This window comes from Sinohyriopsis cumingii, chromosome 7 (genome assembly GCF_028554795.1).
Source record: "Sinohyriopsis cumingii isolate HCF-2022 chromosome 7, ASM2855479v2, whole genome shotgun sequence".
Lineage (NCBI taxonomy): Eukaryota > Metazoa > Mollusca > Bivalvia > Unionida > Unionidae > Sinohyriopsis > Sinohyriopsis cumingii.
The window spans coordinates 77,449,975-77,471,275 of record NC_142967.1 but is presented as its reverse complement, the minus strand read 5'-3'; the positions used below and the strand labels follow the sequence as shown (position 1 = coordinate 77,471,275).

At 34.4% G+C, this 21,301-nt stretch overlaps 1 protein-coding gene across 2 annotated transcripts in view; it reads right to left on the bottom strand.

The window, feature by feature from the left end:
• LOC149795572 (protein FAM193A-like) overlaps positions 1–21,301 on the bottom strand; it is a 94,003-nt gene that overhangs the window by 54,152 nt on the left and 18,550 nt on the right. For both annotated transcript variants that reach the window (XM_089965407.1, XM_089965408.1), the window contains exons 2-6: positions 14,962–15,130; positions 9,139–9,188; positions 7,010–7,090; positions 4,111–4,238; positions 1,182–1,548 (exon numbers count right to left, since the gene is read on the bottom strand). In XM_089965407.1, coding sequence (XP_089821533.1) covers positions 1,182–1,548; positions 4,111–4,238; positions 7,010–7,090; positions 9,139–9,188; positions 14,962–15,130 — 795 coding nt within the window. The remainder of the gene's footprint in view (positions 1–1,181; positions 1,549–4,110; positions 4,239–7,009; positions 7,091–9,138; positions 9,189–14,961; positions 15,131–21,301) is intronic.

The following is a 21,301-nucleotide window of genomic DNA, read 5'->3' as shown; positions in this document are numbered from 1 at the left end:
TTGTACCCATGTAACAGATAAAGTTCAATATTTTCATCTTTTTGCCTGTGAACTAAAGCTATCTCTGAAGGAAAAAGTTCATCTTTGGAAAGAGACGTAAGTTACATTGCTTTCCATTCGGGTCATGGGTCATTCAATATTTGAAACATGTATGTAAAGGCAGGCAATTTCAGTTCAAGGATCACTATGAATAGCCATATAAGGCTTCTTTTGATTTCCTAATCATCACAGACTTCACACATAAGACAACCGTCTTTTAATCTTGGCATGTTGAGCAACTGGCCAATAAAGACATTATTTTTAAAGCATGAACAGCCATTTCCAAACTTATTCTAATTAGACAATCAAAGAGCCAGTCACCTGTAAGTTGTCATTCAGTAGTAAATTTATTGTTTTGTCATGGTGCACAAAATAAACTAAGCTCAGTGATGATTTAATTTATTGGATGGAGAAAAGTGGATTTAATTTATTGGATGGATAAAAGTGGATTTAATTGATTGGATGGATATAAGTGGATTTAATTTACTGGATGGATAAAAGTCAGCTGGATACAGTAATCTCTGTGTGGAACACAAATATGGGAGAGAATAACATGTACACATATTTTATAAAGTTGCTAAGTAGTGCACATAAAACAATCTTTATAAGATAATAATTAAAATAACAATAATAATAATAAAATTAAAGATATGTGGTGTAATATATTTGTTCACAAACCAATTTTAAAAGGTGAACGTGTGTGCAGAAGCCACATATGTACAAAGGCCTGTTTTGCCTCTTCATATTGGTGGCCACTATCGACAGGTTTGACTGTATATACTAAACATAATAAAATCTTAGCATCATAATGATGTTAAATAGCTCACTAATGGCTAAGATAAAGAAAATCACCTATCTGACGAGCTCTCATTCAAGTTTCATGGCCTTAGGAAGGTGACAATTACTTAAATAATTGCTCTGCAAATATCTACTATCCTTTTTGTAATTCATGTTAAATAAGTGGAAAATGCATAAATTATCACCATGAAGCAAGTCATGACAGTGAATTAGACAACCGCAACATCAAACCAATCTAAGCTCTGTTGTTCATACTTCTCTTAGGCTTCAGCTGATTCTTATTTATTAGACATGTCATGCAACCACATCCAAAAATTAATACATGTAGTAATGTTTCTATTTACCAGTTCACCCAAAATACCAGCCATCTTTCTGGCTACTCTACACAAGTGACCATATTCATCCAGTAGCAGGGAAATGAAATGCTTGGCCTGAGGGGGAGTTTTGAAACCAGAATTCAGCTGCTTCAAGAGCTTGACCTTCATCTCAATTACAAATTCCCGAACTTGTGATTCAAGTCTAAGAAACAGTTGGTGTGGGTCTCGACAACAAAGTCTATGCACATGCTCTTTTGCTGCCTCATCACCTCTCTCCCCCTCTGGGCTACCATCCACTTCCTGCTTGCAGTACAAGAGTCGTACAATGTTCCGCAGTTCAGTCCAGCATCGTTGCAACTCCTGAGTCTCCCTCTCATGATCAGATTCTATTAACCTGGGAAACAAAAGATCTAATTTTAAACACATCTAGTAATATCTGGTAAAGACTCAATGATTGTATTCATCTAGCATAACTCTCAACACTACTAATATACTTGTCTTACACATATCTACAACCATAAATAATATTTGCTAATGGATAGTAAAACTTTACCTGCATTCAAACAAAAGGCCAAAGCATGCCTGATATTGATCATCTGGCTGACATCTGCCTAACAGCCAATGCATGTGTATGTGACCAAGAAATATGGGTCAGTTAGATGTTTTCTCTAGAAATTTCTTTAACTGCTGTTGATTGCAAATGTTACCAAAATGACTACCTCCAAATGTCTCTTTTTGTTTTTAACTTTTATCAATTTATGATGGCAAATTAGCATCATTTTTTTCCAATACCAAAAGGCCTTCAGCAACTGCTGATGGATGATGGACAATGCTGGACAAAATGTAGAATCATACCATAAGCTCACTCACCCTTATGGCTATGCAAGTCAGAAAGCACGTTGCATCACATTTATTTTAGAAATGTAATAAACTAACCTTGCAGTAGTGACATCAAAACCCAACCAAGAGAATTATCTTGAGCAACAGTGTGAACAAAGTTTTATATTCTTACAATGCCAAATGTGCGGATGAATGGGTAAAGAGACACATGAATCAAAGTACTGTGATACTGATGATCTGAAGAGTCAGAGTAATGTTAATTTACATAGGACCAGAGGGAAGTACACAGCTCAAGAGATGCTGCTATTCATACTCCTTGTTTACTAACATAAAGACACTTCTCTAAATAATTAATATTTTTCTATAAGAGAATTCATATCAATATCAAAAACATCAGTCTGGGTCTTATTATGGCAACTTCCTTTTCATCTTTTAAATATTGCCATTATTGGAACAATATTCATGGGAGACAACTACTACAAGGTATCATCATTTACCAAAATATGAATTGACTCCCTTGACTTGTAAAAGTGATCCAAAAGGCCACTAGCTCTATATTTTGTTCTTAATTGTAGTACAGTCATAAAGTTTCTTACTATTATAAAGACAAACTATTTTTGGTAATATGTACAATGTGCCATATGAAAGGAAGGACTGAAAACCCTCCAAGCAAAATATGGCCTTAATAAAATACCATGAATCTCCCACTTAAATATCAAGAACACAAGGTATTGCAAATACATACAGCTAAGATGTTTACTTACAGCATGCCTAATTTACATATATTCAGATTTTTAAAAAAACAGACAGTAGATATATTTCTATTCATGGACCTGTTACTATCATAAAAACAATGTTCTAAATAATCTTTATAAAAAGATTTAACATTTCTTTACTGTTGATGTCACTAGTGAATTTATATTAGCCTTTTAATGCTATCTGAAGAACTGTTGTTCTGATTTCAATTTTTCTAAAAATATTCACTTATTGCCACCAATGGAACAATATCCAATGGAGATAACTACTTGATCTTTAAAACTAACTTCAAGACCAGTGGATCTGTACTTCAGTGCTAATTTTAGCAATACCATACACAGTAATAGAAATTATATTTGAAAAATGATGGATACCCTGCTACAGACACGTAGAGATTGAAATCCCCCCCTCCCACCAAGCCAAAAACTGTCTTAGCCAATAAAATGGAATTGTGGCATTATAATGAAATATGCCACACCATCCACCCACCGTTTCGAACAACATACAAATGGATCCCTAGTGATAGCAAGGTTAAAGATCACATGTATATGAAAGGGTCAAACTGACAGATCAATGTACATGTACTTTTAACCAGCTTCTGGATTTAAGATCCAGTATTCCTATTGATTTCCATACTCAAATGGTACATGCATGACTATGAACAACATAATCACCATAAAAGGATATGTATATGACAACCAGAGGTCCAGAAAATTCACGAAACTCTTGTCAAGCACTGGTCATTATACAGCTAAAGAATTACTTGTAGTCTACCACAATCCCCTTTCTTTCTTAAAATATAGTCTGAAATACAGACATTGGCTTCTTATCACTCTGATATGACAGCTATCACTGTGATGCCGAGCTAGGCTGCAGGCTGCAAGCAGAGTAGCTGGACACTAACTTAACAGAATCACACATGTTGTAGGGGTCAAGGGATCTGCTGCTATGATCAAACTTGCTACCTTCTGCTTTGGCTGTGATTTAGTACAAAGCCATAGTTACCAATTAGTACCAACCCCCATTTTTCAATATACATTTCAATATCCAAAGTGCTTATTTCATTAATTCTTACCTGTCTTCCTGAAAGTGATTTATTTGTTTCTTGAGAAATTCCCTATGTCTATGGAATCAAATGGTTCACTCCCAAACTCGGTTGCAACATTAAACTAACTAGGTTAAATTGTAATTTTTACAGTAGCCATTAAGGCAATTCCCATGTATATCTGAAGTTCATGAGGAGATTAAAATAATCAATATGCAAAGCAGATGAGGGTCTACGTTGTTTACAACTGAATTCACCTTATAAGCAAGTATATATGGTACATATAAACAATTTACAACTTTTATCTAAATTTACCTTCTCTCCGTACAAGCCTCACATGTGCATAATGAACCATTGGGTGTGGTGGGTTCTGACCCAGACTTGATGCTGATATCTTGCAGAAAAGACAGTGAACCAGGATCTCCGAGTGTTAAATCTGGTTCCTGAAATAATCGGATGCATGAGTACATTTGCACTGCTCTTCAAAAATAGAATAATTAGATCAAAATTATGGCCTCCAGAGTGGTAACAACAATTATTGATGAATTAAGCGTATATTGCCATAATGCAAACTCATTTGGCCTTTGGGCCAGGTAAGCTAATGAAAATACTATGATCATGACCTTGATCCCCAAAGGTCAAAGGGCGAGCAAATGTGCTGCAGAATGAACTGTCTCAGCTTCATTATGATTCATTACAACTGTGAACAAAATCCATCATGGGCTTTAGGAATTATAAGCAAATGAAAAATAACTAAACAAACCCCTAAATGCAAAGCAGATGGTGACCTTTACCTCAAAGGTCAAAGGGGAAGTGCTGCAGAATGAATTGTCTAGCATCATAGTCGTTCACACCAAGTATGATAAGAATCTATCAAAGAAATACATGCAATGGAAAAACCTTAATCAAAACATCAAATGATGATCATGATGCTGGCAAAAAATTACTGCCAAGCCTTTCTTCCCACTGATAAAGGCTTGACAAATATTACCAAACCATAAATCAATTATTGTGGCAAATTGCTCTAAAAGATTTCATGGCACATGATTTCTCTTATCTGAATTTATTACTACAATCATGGGTAGGTGGGTTTACAGATACTGCACTAATGTTTGGGATAAGCCAATGATGCAAGCACCAGTTGATAGTAACAGGTTACGCCAAATAAAAATATATGTATGGTTCTGGTTACAAAAAATGTAGGATCAGCAGGAAATAATAAAGTAGCTGGGTAACCAGAACCATACATACTTATTTGACCATATGTAGGTTTGCATGTTGTTGTTGTTGTTGTTGGGTTTAATGCTATTTTTCAGCACACGATAGGCTATACATGGCGGCTAGGTTTGCATGTAAAATACCAGCTAATATGAGTCACACAAAAATGCCTACTGGTAAATAAGTGTCACTCATGAAGGCAATAAAGCTCAACTAGCTGAAAAGAATTTAAAAGAATCCAAGATTAGTCCATTTCTCACTCCCTTAATTTTCTTCCAAGTCCTGAGCATTGAAACCATGATGTTCATGAGAAACTCCAATATACCTTTAAGTGCAGCAAAAAATTCTTTATAATGACCTTTGACAATGAATATAATACCATGGATAGAAAATCATAGAATCAAAGATATACCCAAATGTTAAGTTGGAATAAACCCTTAATTATTCTTTCTGGAGGAAAACAACCAAGTTAATGAACTAGCATCATTCAAGTTATATTCAATAAACTTAATTTGATAAAAATCAACTCAATTTTTGTATTATAATGCTTACAGGCCAGTGCAGCAAGCAGGATAAGATGCAAAAATAAACCTTGCAAACAAATTACCTTACCAACAGGTATCCATGTTGAGCAACCAACAATACAAGACCAGTATTGAGGCAAATAATAAACTAATTTAAACCTGAACATTACATCACAGTAACCTACTTTTGGCATGCTCAAGTTACCCTCCATGAGATGCTGCCACTAAGGTTCAGTGAACACAGCACTGCAAAAAATTTAATCCAATCTGTAAAACAGTCAATTTTCAGGCCAGCATCATTAAATGTAGCTTAATGTACCTAATTTGTTTCACATGAATTATTTTTTTCTCTCAAAATTTCTTTTCTTTCTTCACAAGGTTTTTCTTCTAAAAAACTGTAGGGTCAGAGGTAACAAAACAGGGTTAACCAGTTAACCGTAATCCACACATACTTTATTATTTGGCCCAGTAGATGGATGACAGACAATACACTACTGCACAAGGTCTTATCTCTATGACAACAAGAGCTAAAGTAAAATTCTTTAAACTGCAACCAATAAAAGATTTAAATTTTCTTCATAAATAGTTTGCATTTGTATGCTGCCTGCCTGAAATGAACAAAGGACAGCTTGTGCGAAAAGCCTGTAATGAACTGAAAACCAATACCTGGCTTTTCAATGTGATCCATGAACCAAAACTTCACCTGCCTTCACAGACATGTTTTAAATATTCAATGAACCCTGACCCTACTGTAAAGAGATCTAACTTGTATCTGTTCTTAAAGACAAACATTTTTTCTTTCTTCAATGATTGCTTTAAGTCACAGGCAAAGAGATGAATATATCTAACTATTCCTGGCACACTGGCAAAAATGGTGACTTCCATTTCTGCTGTGATAACATAACACAACTACTTTCCAACCATCCAGGCTAAACATTCAATGTAAATACACTCTAGTGACCACTTAAGGCAAGAGAAACCACTGTTTGGTTAGGAAACACCTGACTGCTAACCTCAGAAGGCAGGTGACCACTATGGGATATTTACATAAGAAAACTGTCAGCGGGAAATTAGAACGGTGTACATGTGTACATGTGACCAATGAGAAAAGTGAATGTATGTGGAGAAAAAGCATTGGAAAAATGTGATATTAGAACCCATTTTTACACTTCTAAACTACTTACCATCAATACTTGCTTAAGAGTTAAGTGCAAGTGCAATCTGCACAGATGCAGTCTGATGCTGCATAATGCATCAGCAGATTGGGGTCTATGCAATTTGTTAGAAGTAATAAGTAGGACAAACTGCATATACCTGATCTGCCAGCACATTATGTGACTACAGATCAGGGTCTCTTTAATCTAAAGTTGAACTCAACTTGTACACGAGTGTAAATATTGTACATAATTTTATCAGTCAATGAATAAAAGGTCTCTAAGCATACAACCCAAGTCTGCATCTTAAATACTTACATAAAATTGTTCAATATGAGACTTCTTTTCAATCTCTTGGTCAGCAGCTTTTCTACAGGAAGGACAAACCCAAAGTGGAAGCTGAAAGGACAATTTACGTACATTTCTGATGAACAGAATCATGCTTATTTTTACTAGTTTCAGGAGAGTGCTATAAACTAAAGCGACAGTCATGTTTGAATATATCCTGGCATTCTTCTTTCTTTGTTTCTACTCAAGCTTTTTGATTACAGGATCAGTAGTAATTTAGCATCCCCAATTTGTAGATGAATGCAAATGAATTTTAATTTTTGTCTTACCAATTAGGTTATGTTTCATGTGGTCACAGTCATATTTTTAAAAAAAACATTGTACTGCCTTCTATATAACTTTGAGTCCATCTTGCACCAGAAATGTTTCTGTAGCTTCCAAACCTATGGCAACTTTAAACACAAGTGATAATCAGGATCTTATGAACACAAGTGATAATCAGGATCTTATGAACACAAGTGATAATCAGGATGAGTGAGTGTACCACAATGCCCAAACTTGTTAAAATAATAAAACTCAGGCCCGACTGTAAATTGTCAAGATTAAGAAAACAGATGATTTCAGATCATTTTATGTCTGACAGACTAAAATTCTAGTAAGAGAATTATTTCCATTACAATCAGAATACTTCAAAGCTTTTTTTCTTGCCTAAATACCAAATCCAGCTTGGAAATACTTCAATGGGATGACACCATGTAAATTTGGAAAACTTAGTGAAAATGGTGGATACCTTAGTCACACACTTAAGTATGTTAGGCAAAATTTAACCATGCCATGCATTATGATACATTGATGGAATTCTTTGTGCAGAAGTTTTCTAATAAATTCATATTTTAGTAAAGAATTTGTTATATCAGTAAATAAGTCTCTGTAATGAACACTGACAGTGTGTGACAAGCACACAATGCCATTTAATAAACAAGGCATATGCATATGCAATGGTGACTATTTTATCACTGTGAATTCATGATTTCTCATTGTGTATCAATTTTCAATGATTTCATAGTTACTTCAAACCACAATTTTAAAGTCCCAATTTTTTATCTGAGGACACAGAAAATCAATGAGGCGGGAGTCCTCCATACGCATGTAATAGGTGTGCAGCAAAATTCAAAGACTTGCCAGCCCTGCTTCAACCACCTGCTTTGTGGGAAAATGTGTTGACCAATTAGCTGTGCTGATATTTACAATGACAGAATTCAGTGACTGAAAGACCCTTGATGTACATGTTGCCATTAAGTGAACCAGTAGGAATAACAGAAAATAATGGCAGACTTCGTTAAATCTGGGATGTACCAGTTTATTAGATTGTCTGTTTTTGGAAATTATCAGGCATATATATTCAGAAAAATATACAATTCACTGAAAGCAAAGCCTAGGTATTATTTTATTAAAGATTTCACATTAAAATGCAAATTATGTAGGTCAGAAATGTATGGGACAATGCTATGTTGTGGAATTTGCGAGATGCACTGTACGGTCTAAGTTGTTTTCTGACTTGACACGTATTTGCAAAAATACGGAAAAAACAGCAAACCAGGTACTATTTAACCACTGCCTAAAATTACTACAAGTAAGTAGACAAATAAATAAACCATACATTTGAAATCCTGTCAATGGACTGTTGTAATGAGGCTATATTAAAGTGAGTGATTACATTACGAAAACCTCCGTCTAAAAATAGATGCACTGATGTCTGTGTTGATTCTGTAGGAAAGAAGGGTTTAGTTCATATACCGACTATAAAGGAGACATGTCCGTAATTGTATGCATTTTAGTGTTATGTATGAATAGTTACGGTAATGTTTTATCTGCAATGAAGAAATGACGAATAATATGATCTGAAGACATGTGTGCATCTGCCCTCATGTACATTGTACAGGGGTTTCAAACACATTTAGAAATCTTTGAATGTAAGCAAATCCACTGAGGTGGGAAAATGCAGGTTCATGTTTCAATGTTGGGTAATAAGTTCAATGTGCTACCTCAAACAGTTTTAAAAATGTGTGAACATTGACTTCACCACTGATGAAGAAATGCACCAAAGAAGTCTGAAATGAAATATTGAAATAAAATAAGAGAAATAAAGCAACACTCACCTGTGAAAAGGCATTAGTATCAGTTGGTGACTGTCTGGTATCACAGAATTCTGAAAGCAGAATAAAAAACGCTCTGAAGAACCCACCTGTAACCAACTGCAGACCTGAAGTCCAAGGACCAATGTTCCTAAAACCTCTATTAGTCAGCCATTAAAAAAAAATTCTTGTCCTTCGTAAGATTGCCTCAAACAAGATTTAAAATATTTCAATACATTATACCTCCATGAAGAAAATGAGAAGGCACAGCTAGTCAACTTGCAAGCCTAGAGAGACAAGTGTTAATCAACTAACTTGCAAATTATCAAAATAAGTATAAAAAAGGAACACAATCTGATCTTATTCAGGCACAAAATTCTTTGGTTTATCCCTTTCCAGGAAGTCTGTACTGGCCTGAGGCAAAAAATATTACAATGAATCAATGTGTATAATCTCCAAACTAAACAGACCAATCAAAGCACTTGAAAACATATGCCACCCCCCTCCTCATGAGCAATTTTAAAAATAGCATCATATATAACTTTAATTATGACACCTGAATTCAAACAATAAAAAATAATAACGACAAGAAAACAATGCTATGTCAGAAAATTTAGACAAGAGACTTCATTTTTATCCATCCCGCCTTTTATTTTACTTAAAAGTAAAAACCTTTAGGCTTAATCCAACAGAATTCAATGTTGATGTAAACTATGGCGAGAATGGCCTCACAGATGCATGGGCACACACAGAAAATGACATCCAAGTAATCACTATATTGAGTTTCTGGGCCTGACAAATACCCATTGTGTCGGCTTGGTGAATGGCATTATGATGATGCACTTAATTCCAGTTAGGGCAGAAGTACACATATTACAAATCATACTGAAAATAAGTCTTTCTAAATTACACTGTATCATAAGGATTAAGTTAATCAGGACAATTTTTAGTACTACTTAAAAACTGACAAACAACAGCGGAAAACTAGTGTGAAATCGGCCCAAATAATTTCAGAATCTAAAGATTCCTTTTTCAAGGACACAAAGCTACACAAGACAAATAAAATACAGACCAAGAATAAAACACAAAAACATATTTACTTAACAGAAGCGACATCATGTTTGGATGTATGTGTGTATATCTCTCTCTCTCTCTCTCTCTCTCTCTCTCTCTATATATATATATATAACTTTATAACTCTAACACAGAATTCTAATGCTGATTTGGAAATGTAATACCAATGTCTAACAATTTTCTGGCAAGAGACTCGCAAGAATTTGATACACTCAGGATGTCCATCCATAATCATACCTGCATAAGCGTTGAACATTTCAGACACTCCAACATAGTCAAGATCATTTCTTACCCTCTCTGCAGTTTTTATAAGTGCCATACTGTGTACATTAGATGAGTGATTTGTATTTACTTTTCATGTGTACTGCACATCAACAACATATATTCCATTCATAATGTCATGGTCACTAAAAGAAAATCTTAATTCAAAATTCCATGTCCATAAAATGTATGCTAGTTTGATATAAAAGGAGAATCATAGCTGATATATACTGAGCCTCAAGACAGATGGTTTCATCATCAACTGTTAAGGTCAGAGTTGTATTTACTCATACTTGAAATAAACGCAGCTATTAGTACATACATAAGAGCAAATTAAGTCCATGGTTGGCTTCCAGTCCTTTGCAGAAATCAAGTCCACAACTGATTTCTAGTCATAGGCAAGAACATGTGCAGCACTAGTTGTTCATCTAAATTAGTCATTCCTGCCTGTTTTAAAAAAAACAACCAAAGCCAATCGGATTAACTAAGATTATGCCTCCTTCCAATGCTGTGCAGTCTAAACAAGAACTGTTATATGTAATCACATACAAGTCCAATCCAACTGCAAATAAAAAAGACCCTAATCTGCTGACATATGCTGTGCTGGCAGATCAGGGTTAATGTTGTTTGTTCTGCTGTTTAGTCCTATTAAACTGCACAGACCCAGATCTGCTTGAATATACAAATCCTACTGCTCATTTTATGGCAGCTTAAGAATGTTTTCACATGTGGCAGTCACTGTACATGAAATTCCATATAAAGATGATTCTATACAGTAAGAAGAAACAATAGACAAGATCACTATGGAAACAATTGATAAGCAATTAATTTTGACATGCAGAAAACACAATGCCATAAAAAACAAATTCAAAACTAGATTTCTAGTGTAATCATCAGGTCCATGTCCAGGATCATGCATTTTCGACATCAATGCTTTGTTTTATGTTTTGGTTTTAGTTTTAAGATAAAATCTATTGCATATTACTGTCAGAAAGCAAACATTTTGCCATATGTATGACAGTCAACACATGAATGACATGGCCATGAAATGAACTAAACTCTGACCAAAGGGTAAAAAGATTAGCCCCAATGTTCATATTTACTGCCTGTGCAATGGTTTAGTGATGGCATCATAGTATCGTCTTGTTGATTAAACGTCAACTTTCTGGACAATGTGATGTCATGACTCTGATATGATTTGTTTAAAGATATATTTACTCCAGGGCTGTACTTGTCTAGAATAATTGACTTTTGAAAAGTCGCCTGTCATGCTAAATATACCACTCATCCATGGATTTAAGTAACACAGGAAGTACAGATAGCTCCCAGTGTAAGTTACGTTGTGTCAATTAATATTAAAATGCTTCATTTTTTGTAGAACTTTATAGATTTGTAGAAATATTTGTCATAAGCAAGCAAGTTTTTAAAACAAATAATAAATTAATTTCAGTGTATCAAGTTTTTTAGTATCGTATTAAAAAATTATTTTATATAATATTACCATAATCTTTTTCATGTACTATTGAAAATACTTAACATATGTTAATGACATTTAGTTGCACAAGCAAGTTGTTTACCAGAGCTGTTATTGATGTGCTAGTTATGAATAACAATCTGCAGTTGTCTGACCTTCTCAGAGTGATGTAAATGGCCTGTCCCAACAAACAAAAATTGCCAAAGAAAAAATTTCACTCTTCCAAAACATTATGCTTTAGGATTTGCTCAGTCCTCTTCTCCATTTATAGCTGATACATGAATGCAAAATGGCATGATGTTGCATAATGCTTTGGCAGACTTGAGTCTATGTTGTTTGTTCTACTACTGATTTAAAGCAAACAGCACTGATCTCAATCTGCTGGGTCATTATGTGGCTTGGGGTCTCTGCTGTTTGTAGTTAGGCACACATTATTATTAAACAAAATGTGGCAATCAACACTTACATTAAAATATCAAGTATCCAGACCAACTGGAAGACATAGATTTTGTTAGATAAGTTGCTGTCAGGATAACTGATCAATTTATATAGATAGGATATATATATTCTGGGCATATTTCTCTGGTCTGTATGACTCAAGTCTTGATTTAAAAGTGATCATTGTGAGTTTTATAATCTTGTCAATGATTACAAGTTGTCAAATATTTTTAAAAGTTTTGCTAAGTAGTTTATTAGAATTTACCAAGCCATATATACAAATGAGAGAGTGCGGGATTTTGTTGTCCATTTACCATGTGTTTAATAAAGATTACATATAGCCTTAAGAAATATTAGCACTTGCTCTGTAAAACATCTAGATTTGTGTGGGGATTACAATCCAAAAGAATTTCAGTCTCCCTCTCTCCATTTCATGTAACTTGGTAAATGAAAAACCTCATCTGTCACAATGATTTGAAAGATGTGTCTGTTTAAGAATACCTGTTGTGTTAACTCTATTTAAAAAACATTTCATAGCTATATGCAGCCAAAACAGATGTACATTCTATGCTATGCATTTAAACAAAAGTCCTCTTAGGAACTGATGATCTACTGGGGAAAATAATTACCATGAATTCTAGAAAAAAGCCATTACTTTTAACTGTTGAGCACTGAACCCATCCATCATATTAATAAGTGATTTCAAGATTTTCAAACATTGGCTGGTGTGCTCAACATATTGGATGTGAGATTGGCACCATTGACATTTATGTCACCACTGCCATTTAGCACAAAGTAAATGTAACTAGAAGTCTTTTTGGTGAAAATCTCATGTCAATTTGACCATCACTTCTGGGGAAGAAGTGAGTCAGATTTTCAAAACAACTGTCATGACATTGGAACTGTATGTACAACTGGTACCATTTTCATTCAGGACCAGCAAGGTATCAGAAATCAACTGGTGAAAACCTCATGTTGATACAGCCATCCATTTTGAAGCAAATGATATAACAATATCTTCTAGATCAGAGTCGGCAACTTATTTTACATAGCGTGCTACTTTATTCTGGATTAATTACAAAATGAACGAGCGTGCGTGCCACCAGAAAGACAGTAACGCTGTTAAAATCAAGATTTTGGCTGCCCTTTGCATGCCACACAAAACCTCTTGATATGCCACCTTGTGACACGTGTGCCATAGATTGCTGACCCGTTCTAGATGGTTGCTATATTGTGAGTCAGTTTTCATTATTTTCATTTTGGACCAACCAGACACCATAAATACCCTTCGGATGAAAACCACATTTCAAAATGATTTTTCTAGACTAGCAATAACAAGATTTTCAAGATGATCAAGCTAACAATTTGATCATGAAAATAAAAATCTTAAAAATTTGATATGGTACTAAGCAGATTTTCACTTTAAATCATTTAGAAATAATACAATGTGAACACCTTCAACTATGTTTTTTCAGATACCATATATTATTTCCTTAGAAGTCAGGCCCAACTGCAAACAACGCTGACTTAACTGCCGTCACATAATGTGCCTGCAGATCAGGTCAGTGTTGTTTGTTCTACTGATTACTCTTTAAAAAAACTAACTGCAAATACCCAGATTTGTCACTGCATCATACAACAGCAGTTGTGAATCTACGAAGTTTTCAACTGAATCAGACCTGCAAGCGAGTTCATGCAGTATTCATTTTAAACACACGCAGTCTTATAAGACCAGGTTTTATCTATGCTAATCATCATATGATGAGTACCAGCTAATGTGCATTCATTTATTTTTGGTGGATATTTCTGAAAAATAATATTTTGGTTGGTACTCATATTTCTGGATTTTTGAACCAGTCCTTTCATTTCTACAGTAGAAAAGTTTTAATTTATGACCAACTGGACATCATATGAAGTCTTCTGGTGAAGCCCCATGTCAATATGACTTTCTAATGAAGCTGAGATGTGACAGCAAGATTTTAAGGAGACAGTTACACTGGATTCAGATCTGTACCATTTTTATATAGGACTAATCAGATATCATAAGAAGTCTTTCATTCTGAAATGACCATCCATGTGCAAAGAGTAGCAATAACAAAATTTTGAAGGCCACTGTGGTGACCATATTGGATGTCAAATTGGTACCATTTTCATTTAGGACCAAATAGACATCATAAGAAGTAGTGAAAAAAAACCCAAAGATATGAACATCCATTCAGAAGGAGTAACAATAACATGTATTTCTAAATGGTACCGATCTTACATTCAATATGTCAATCATTTAGGACCAACTATATCATAAAAAGACTTTCAGAGAAAAAACCATGCTGATATAAGCATCTATTCAGGGGGTGTAGTGACAACATGATTTTCAAGATGTCACTGTGGTGGCCATATTGGATGTACAAGCAGCATCATTTTCATTTAGGACCACAAGACCACAGGAAGAATGAGTGTGTGTAAAGTTTCATGACAATCCTCCAAGTAGTTTAGGAAGAAAAGTGATTTAAAAAATTTGTGCTAACTGGCATACGGACAATGGACAACAGACAATCCCTAATGATTCACATAAAATTGGAATGATTGGTACTTTGGCATACCTGCTTTGATCTTGGCAGCCTCTGGGGGATCCTGTCTCTCACAGTTACATAAGAGACACCTCTCCCTCTCACTACGATCCAGGTATGGGTTTGGCCCATGTGGAAATGAAAGCATTGGCATCTCAACTTCATCTTTTGCATCCATCAACTTCTCCAACTTTTTCAGAGTCTGCAAAAGGGATCAGAAAGATGAAGCAAACATTTTAGCTTTACAATACAATATGTGAAAGTCATCACCTCTATACTGCAGTCATTTTTACAGGAAGCAGTCATTTTTACAGGAAGCAAGTCCCATTCATACCTAAATTAAAACATACAATAAATGCCATTTTGATACTTATACTAAAACATGCAAGAAAGTCTTTTTCACACTCAAATTAAAAGATACAAGTCACACACTTGTATTAAAACATAATTAAACTCATTTCCTACTTAAATTCCCAATTATACTTGAATTAAAACATAGCAAGTCACATTTATACTTAAATTAAACCACACAGCAAGTCAAATAAATATATAATAATTCAAACACTGAGCAAGTCCCATGGAACTTGAATACAAATATACACTCAAACTAAAACATAGCAAATCACATGTATACTTTAATTAAAACTTAGAGCAAGTTTCTATATACTTAAACTGAACCATAGCCTCATTAATGCTCATGTTAAACCGCAAGTCCTGTGTATACATGAATGAAACAAAACGGGTCTGTGTTTCTTCCCAGTTTTCCCAGGTTCAATCTCCCTCAGATACATTGGCCACCCAAATGATATATCATGTGCTGAAAAACTGGGAAGAACACAACAATTTCTATGCCAGCCATCTACGATGTTTTGGTCCCAACCTGTTAAGTAAACAAAATTAATGTGCAGAAACCATTTTTCATCTTTTAGTCAGTTACTAGACCTTCTGACCCATATATCCATAGGCTTCATTCTCAACCAATGAGCAAGACAGCCAGATCTGTGCTTTAGATGTAATCAAAGTATTGAAAATACTAAGAGCCAATAGACGGTTATGGAAATACTGTACATTAAACAGGATCGAATGTTAATTGTGAAACCGTGATAATCAAGTTCCTTTTAATAATCATAAGCAAAAACCAATCTCACAATATATATCTGAATTTAATTTGCTAAAGTCTTCTTCTCTTTGTCAGTGAAAAAGATAATTGTTTAAAAACAACATATTTTGAAAGAAAATATTTAAGCAATTACCTTCAATGAACATTTATTGTGAAATGAATCAACATAGCTGTTAAAACATAGTGTGAGGTAACCACCCCAAGTATAACCACTTCCCATCAAGATTAAAATGTGAGTTATGTCCCTTTAAATTGCAGGCAGCAATTAAAAAAACGACAAAGATATTATAGAAAAGTATCTATTAATTAGAAAATACAAACAATTCTTAGAAACTGACAACAGACAGCATGTCACAGGCTTGCGTGAGATAAATCCTTCCCAAAATACTGTGTAGAAAAGTCATTTTAATCATTTAGTCACACTGAACATTATCTTTGACAAGTTTACCCCAAAATTCAGACTTCTTCCTTATCCAAAGTGTGACTATATACAGAGTTTGGTCAAGGTTTGTGATATAGACCTTAAGGGAATCTGCACAAACCGAAATGGATGAAAAGAAGCAAAGATAAAAAATATCACACCGTCAAGGTTTTCCCAAGAAATTTTTTGAGCTGCAGGGGTATGAACAAGTTGGTCAACATGCAAATTAATATTCTCATTTCTTTTTCAGTAATTACATAAATGTTAATGAAACTTTGTGAAGTAATTAAAAGGGAAGTTTACCAGGAAAATATATATATTATTATTTGCATCACACAACATCTATGTAAAATCCTAACTACATAATAATCACCACTTCAGATTAACTCTCCTTTAGGTGATAACTTCTAAAATGCAAAATCCTATTTCTCTTTAAAAAAAATTTTTTATTAAGGAATCATGTTTCTCTAAACATTTTTCTTTCTCCTTTTGAGACCACAAAAATGTTATGGTTTTCATGTGTATGCACTGGTTCCATCTAAACAAAGCAATATGACACTAGCCTCCTACCTAAGTGTACAGTGCAGTCATACATATCAATAGTAACCTGGTACAATCTGGAACACTATGTATGTGTACAGCTTTGTGAGCAACGTAAATATAGATGTTGGTAATCATGGGAATGCAGTACAGACTGTTTTGACAAGTTGTATCAAAACCCATCAGGAAGATGAAGTTGGGCCAGGAATCCATCAGCAACCTACAAGTGGACTGGAGATGAAGTTTACTGGTCCAGGGAAAACAACCAGCAAAATATCCATGCTAGGACATATGTATAAAATGCAATGGACATCATTCTTATCTCTAGTACAAACCTTCCAGCATGTTTGGTCAAGTGTTATTTATATCTATGTTTTTTTTTAAAACTCCAAGTACATGATTTTGTCTAATTTTGTCATTTATATTTATGGCTGTAAATTGTAGTGACAGCTGGATTTCATTCATGCATAGGGTGCATTTTAAGATATTAAAGAACGTAAAATCACATAGGATCCATAAATAGAGACTTATGTGTTGTCATTTACTAATAATAAAATTATTAGTAAATATGTTTACAAGATTTAGCCTTTTCCCAATGGACAGGTGGTATCGATGAAGAATTAAGTTAATTCCTACTGGATGAGTTAGGTAACATGAACAAGTATTTTGTGTGTGTGTGTGTGATTTGGATTTTTAACATAGCTTTAACAATTTTTCAGTCCTATCGCTTCGATGTCTGCAGTGTGGCAGGTTATAGTGATGTCTAGCACTGAGGCCAACCATTCCTAACACTAACCTCTTAATGCTGAGGGCCAAGCAAGGCAGCTGTAAATACCATTTTTTTTATATAAATCTTTGGTATGACTCAGCAGGAGATCAAACCCATGACCTCCTGGATCTGAGGCAGACACTTTAACCACTAGGCCACCGGAGCAGTCATAAGTATTTTGAAATATTAGATTGAGTAGTAAGATTTGTCATGTGGGGTATATTGTGACATATAATCTTTAAAGTGTATACAAGGAGGGAACTGAGCAATCAGATTTTCCTACTTTGGAAAGGTGTCAATACGTACCTGTGCATTCATAATAACCTGGGTAATAAAAATTAGCTATTTGGAACCTGTTTAGTAAAAAAAAAATGAAAAAAAAAAAAGGTTTCCAAATTCCGATCAGTTATCATATCTGGCAATGTCAGGAGCAATCAATACACAGAAAACGAGTTCAGTTTGAGGCTCGTATCATGTGATACTGATCCACCGAAGAACTACATCTACTAAATTTGTATTTTCAATCTGTGTAACCATTTAGCTATGTATGGAGAACAGTTTCCTTATTTTCTATTTATAGTGACTATACATGACATCCCAACGGAATAGACAGGTTTCTTGAATTTGAAACCATGTTCCACAGATTCAATATAGTTCGATATACACTTAGTAGACCAATCCATATTTTAAAAAAATGTGGAACCTAATATCAAGTGAAACGGGTTTTACTGATGTGATTCACTGATGTTATTTGACTAAAAATGCTACAGGAGAGGAATATTGTTCAACTGGTGATGTTGTTGCTATAGGGTTTAACGCCATTTTTCAGCACAAGATAGGCTATACATGGTGGCCAGTATAACTGGTGGAGGAAGAATCCTGGAAAACCCCAGGAAGAACCACCGACCCGCGAGAAGCTACTGGCAAGCTTTCTCACATACCAAAGATAGCAGTGATCTGGAATGTGAAAGCTTTAGACCACTCAGGGCCCCTGTTCAACTGATGAACATGTTGCATCAGGACAAGGACAAATCAATAATGCTTTACAACTTTTGAAAGAGGAATTCGAGAGCAATGTAATATGGCATTCAGAATTTGTGGATTTAGATGATTGGACCACTGGATGTTATGACATTATACACTCCACCGCAGGGATGGGGGCGCACAATAAACAGCTGGAAAACTTGGTAAATCCTTAAAATGCATATACTGTATCATCTAGGATTCAGAGATTCAGGGCCAATGGCCCAGATATTTTCTAAAGGGGCCAAGTCAGTCTGCAAAGACAAAGTCTTGATCACTAGAGGCAAACAGAAACAAGACAATGTTCCAGAAGCTAAATTGCCATTCAGTCTGACAGAAAGTCACTGAAAAAGGTGGTTTACAATGTCATCTCACTACAAATAGAAAGTAAATTTTTGGCTACCATCCTATACACAAGAAAAAAGGGGACATTATTTGAACACCATACATTTCTTGAAATATAGTACAATGTCAGATATTAAATACAGGTTCTTGTCTAGCAAAAAAAATGTACAAAAACAAATGCATTTCTGAAATGACACCAAGCTACATAATTATTCTAAAGATGGATGAACACACCAATATTTTACTTAATACTTTTTTCTCTAATACCTAGTTATATTTTATAAAGAGAAAGAAAATATATTCATCATCAGCTAATAGTTAATTATTTTTGGAACAAAATTGACAAAACCACACTCTAAAGCAATATCACCTTCATATATACTTGCAAATGTATTAGGTTAATGGTTCCAGCAGTGGTTTCCATCCTTTTCGAGTACAAGGACCCCTTCCTAACCTCAAAAGTTTCACATGCCCCATCCCCCAAATGCTAATTTACTTTAAGGCTCCCTTGAAATAACCCTGCAAACACCCAGGGGTCTGCTGCCAACAGGCTGGGAATCACTGGGCTGCAACATCTAAATATCAAAAGTCCAGTGGACTGTAAACTGGTAATCCAGATTTCTCAACATTCAGCAATAGCTTGTGATCTTTGTACAACACAGATTTTGTCAACTATTTACCTTTCCATTCCAATTTTGATACACACAATCATTTCACTTACAAAAATAAATTAAAAACTGCATCATTGTTTCCTCTAAAAATGTAAATAATCTTCAGCAATTCCTCCACAATGGATGTATCATTAAATTATAACCATGTGCTTTAAGATTGTATTCTTCTAATAAATACTGAGACAACCACTAATAATCTCATTAATAATCTAAGTCCTTTCATTCATCATTTCACCAGTCAGTCTTAAAATCAAAAGGAGTACACAATGAAACCAATTTACAAACAGGTAGATGCATATAAGTAGGTAATTAAAAGAGTGTAGGTAAGAATAAAATTAATAAACAATTAATGAACGTAAGAAAAGAGAGACAAATAGAAGAATTACAGAATATAATAATTTACACTCAAATGAGAATAAACAAGAGCATAATTAATGAACATAACAGTTCACAGATGGACACTGCAATTTTATGGAACTGGGAAAGGAAATACATGGTGCAAATTACAATAATTAACTGATGTTACTTTCTGCATGACGGTTTTATTTAATGTTCTTATTAGACCAAGCAATAAAACAATTTTCGCCTTAGCCGATAAATCAGTAATCTTCCCTAATTAGGACTTAAATACCAATTTTTTTAAACATCTTATTTCTTTAATCTACTGAATCTGGTTTTTACTTTATTCTTGTGTAATCTTTGTACACACTGATATAAACAGAGCAAATTTGTTCTCAAGAGTATAAGGCAGTTTAGCACTTCCATCAAACTGTACACACTCCAATTGTTTTTTTTTGGTCTGAAACCACTGGTAAAGCACACAAGGTATTGCAGGTATAGGACATCAATTCTATTTATAGCAGCAAGGTGATCTGGTTTGGTTTGGTGCTTTATGGCACATCAACACAACCAAGGTGAATCATTTTACAAAGCAAACATGACATGTTAATGAGAATAATTTCATGTATATCTATCTAAAGTGTGATAATTTTAAAATCACCTCTGGACCTTTGCACAGTCTTAATCCTACAGTGATTTAATTGTAAAATCAACTCTAGGTCCAGAATGCATGCTGCAGTCATATTTTCATGGTAAATGTGTTGTTTACTTACACAAAATGTTTTGAATATCAATCTGATTGGTTTACAAAGCAAACACATATAAGGAGATCTGAGTTTAATTACTTCGTCAATTACAATTGCAATTACAATGTGCTTGCAGATGTCAATTACAATTAGATCATATTAGTGATGTTCAATTACAAATACAGTATAACTATAATTACTTATACAATTACATCATAATTGAACCCAAGTCTGATTCCCAAAGGACACGAAGTAAAATTATTTATATGCAGTTTTCATATCTAAAACTTAGCTTTAGGAGTTATCCATTTAGTACATATGCAAAACTCTGGCAAAGCCTCACCCCCCCCCTTCCTGTACACATGCATACATTTTTTTACACACACCCCACCTGGGTTA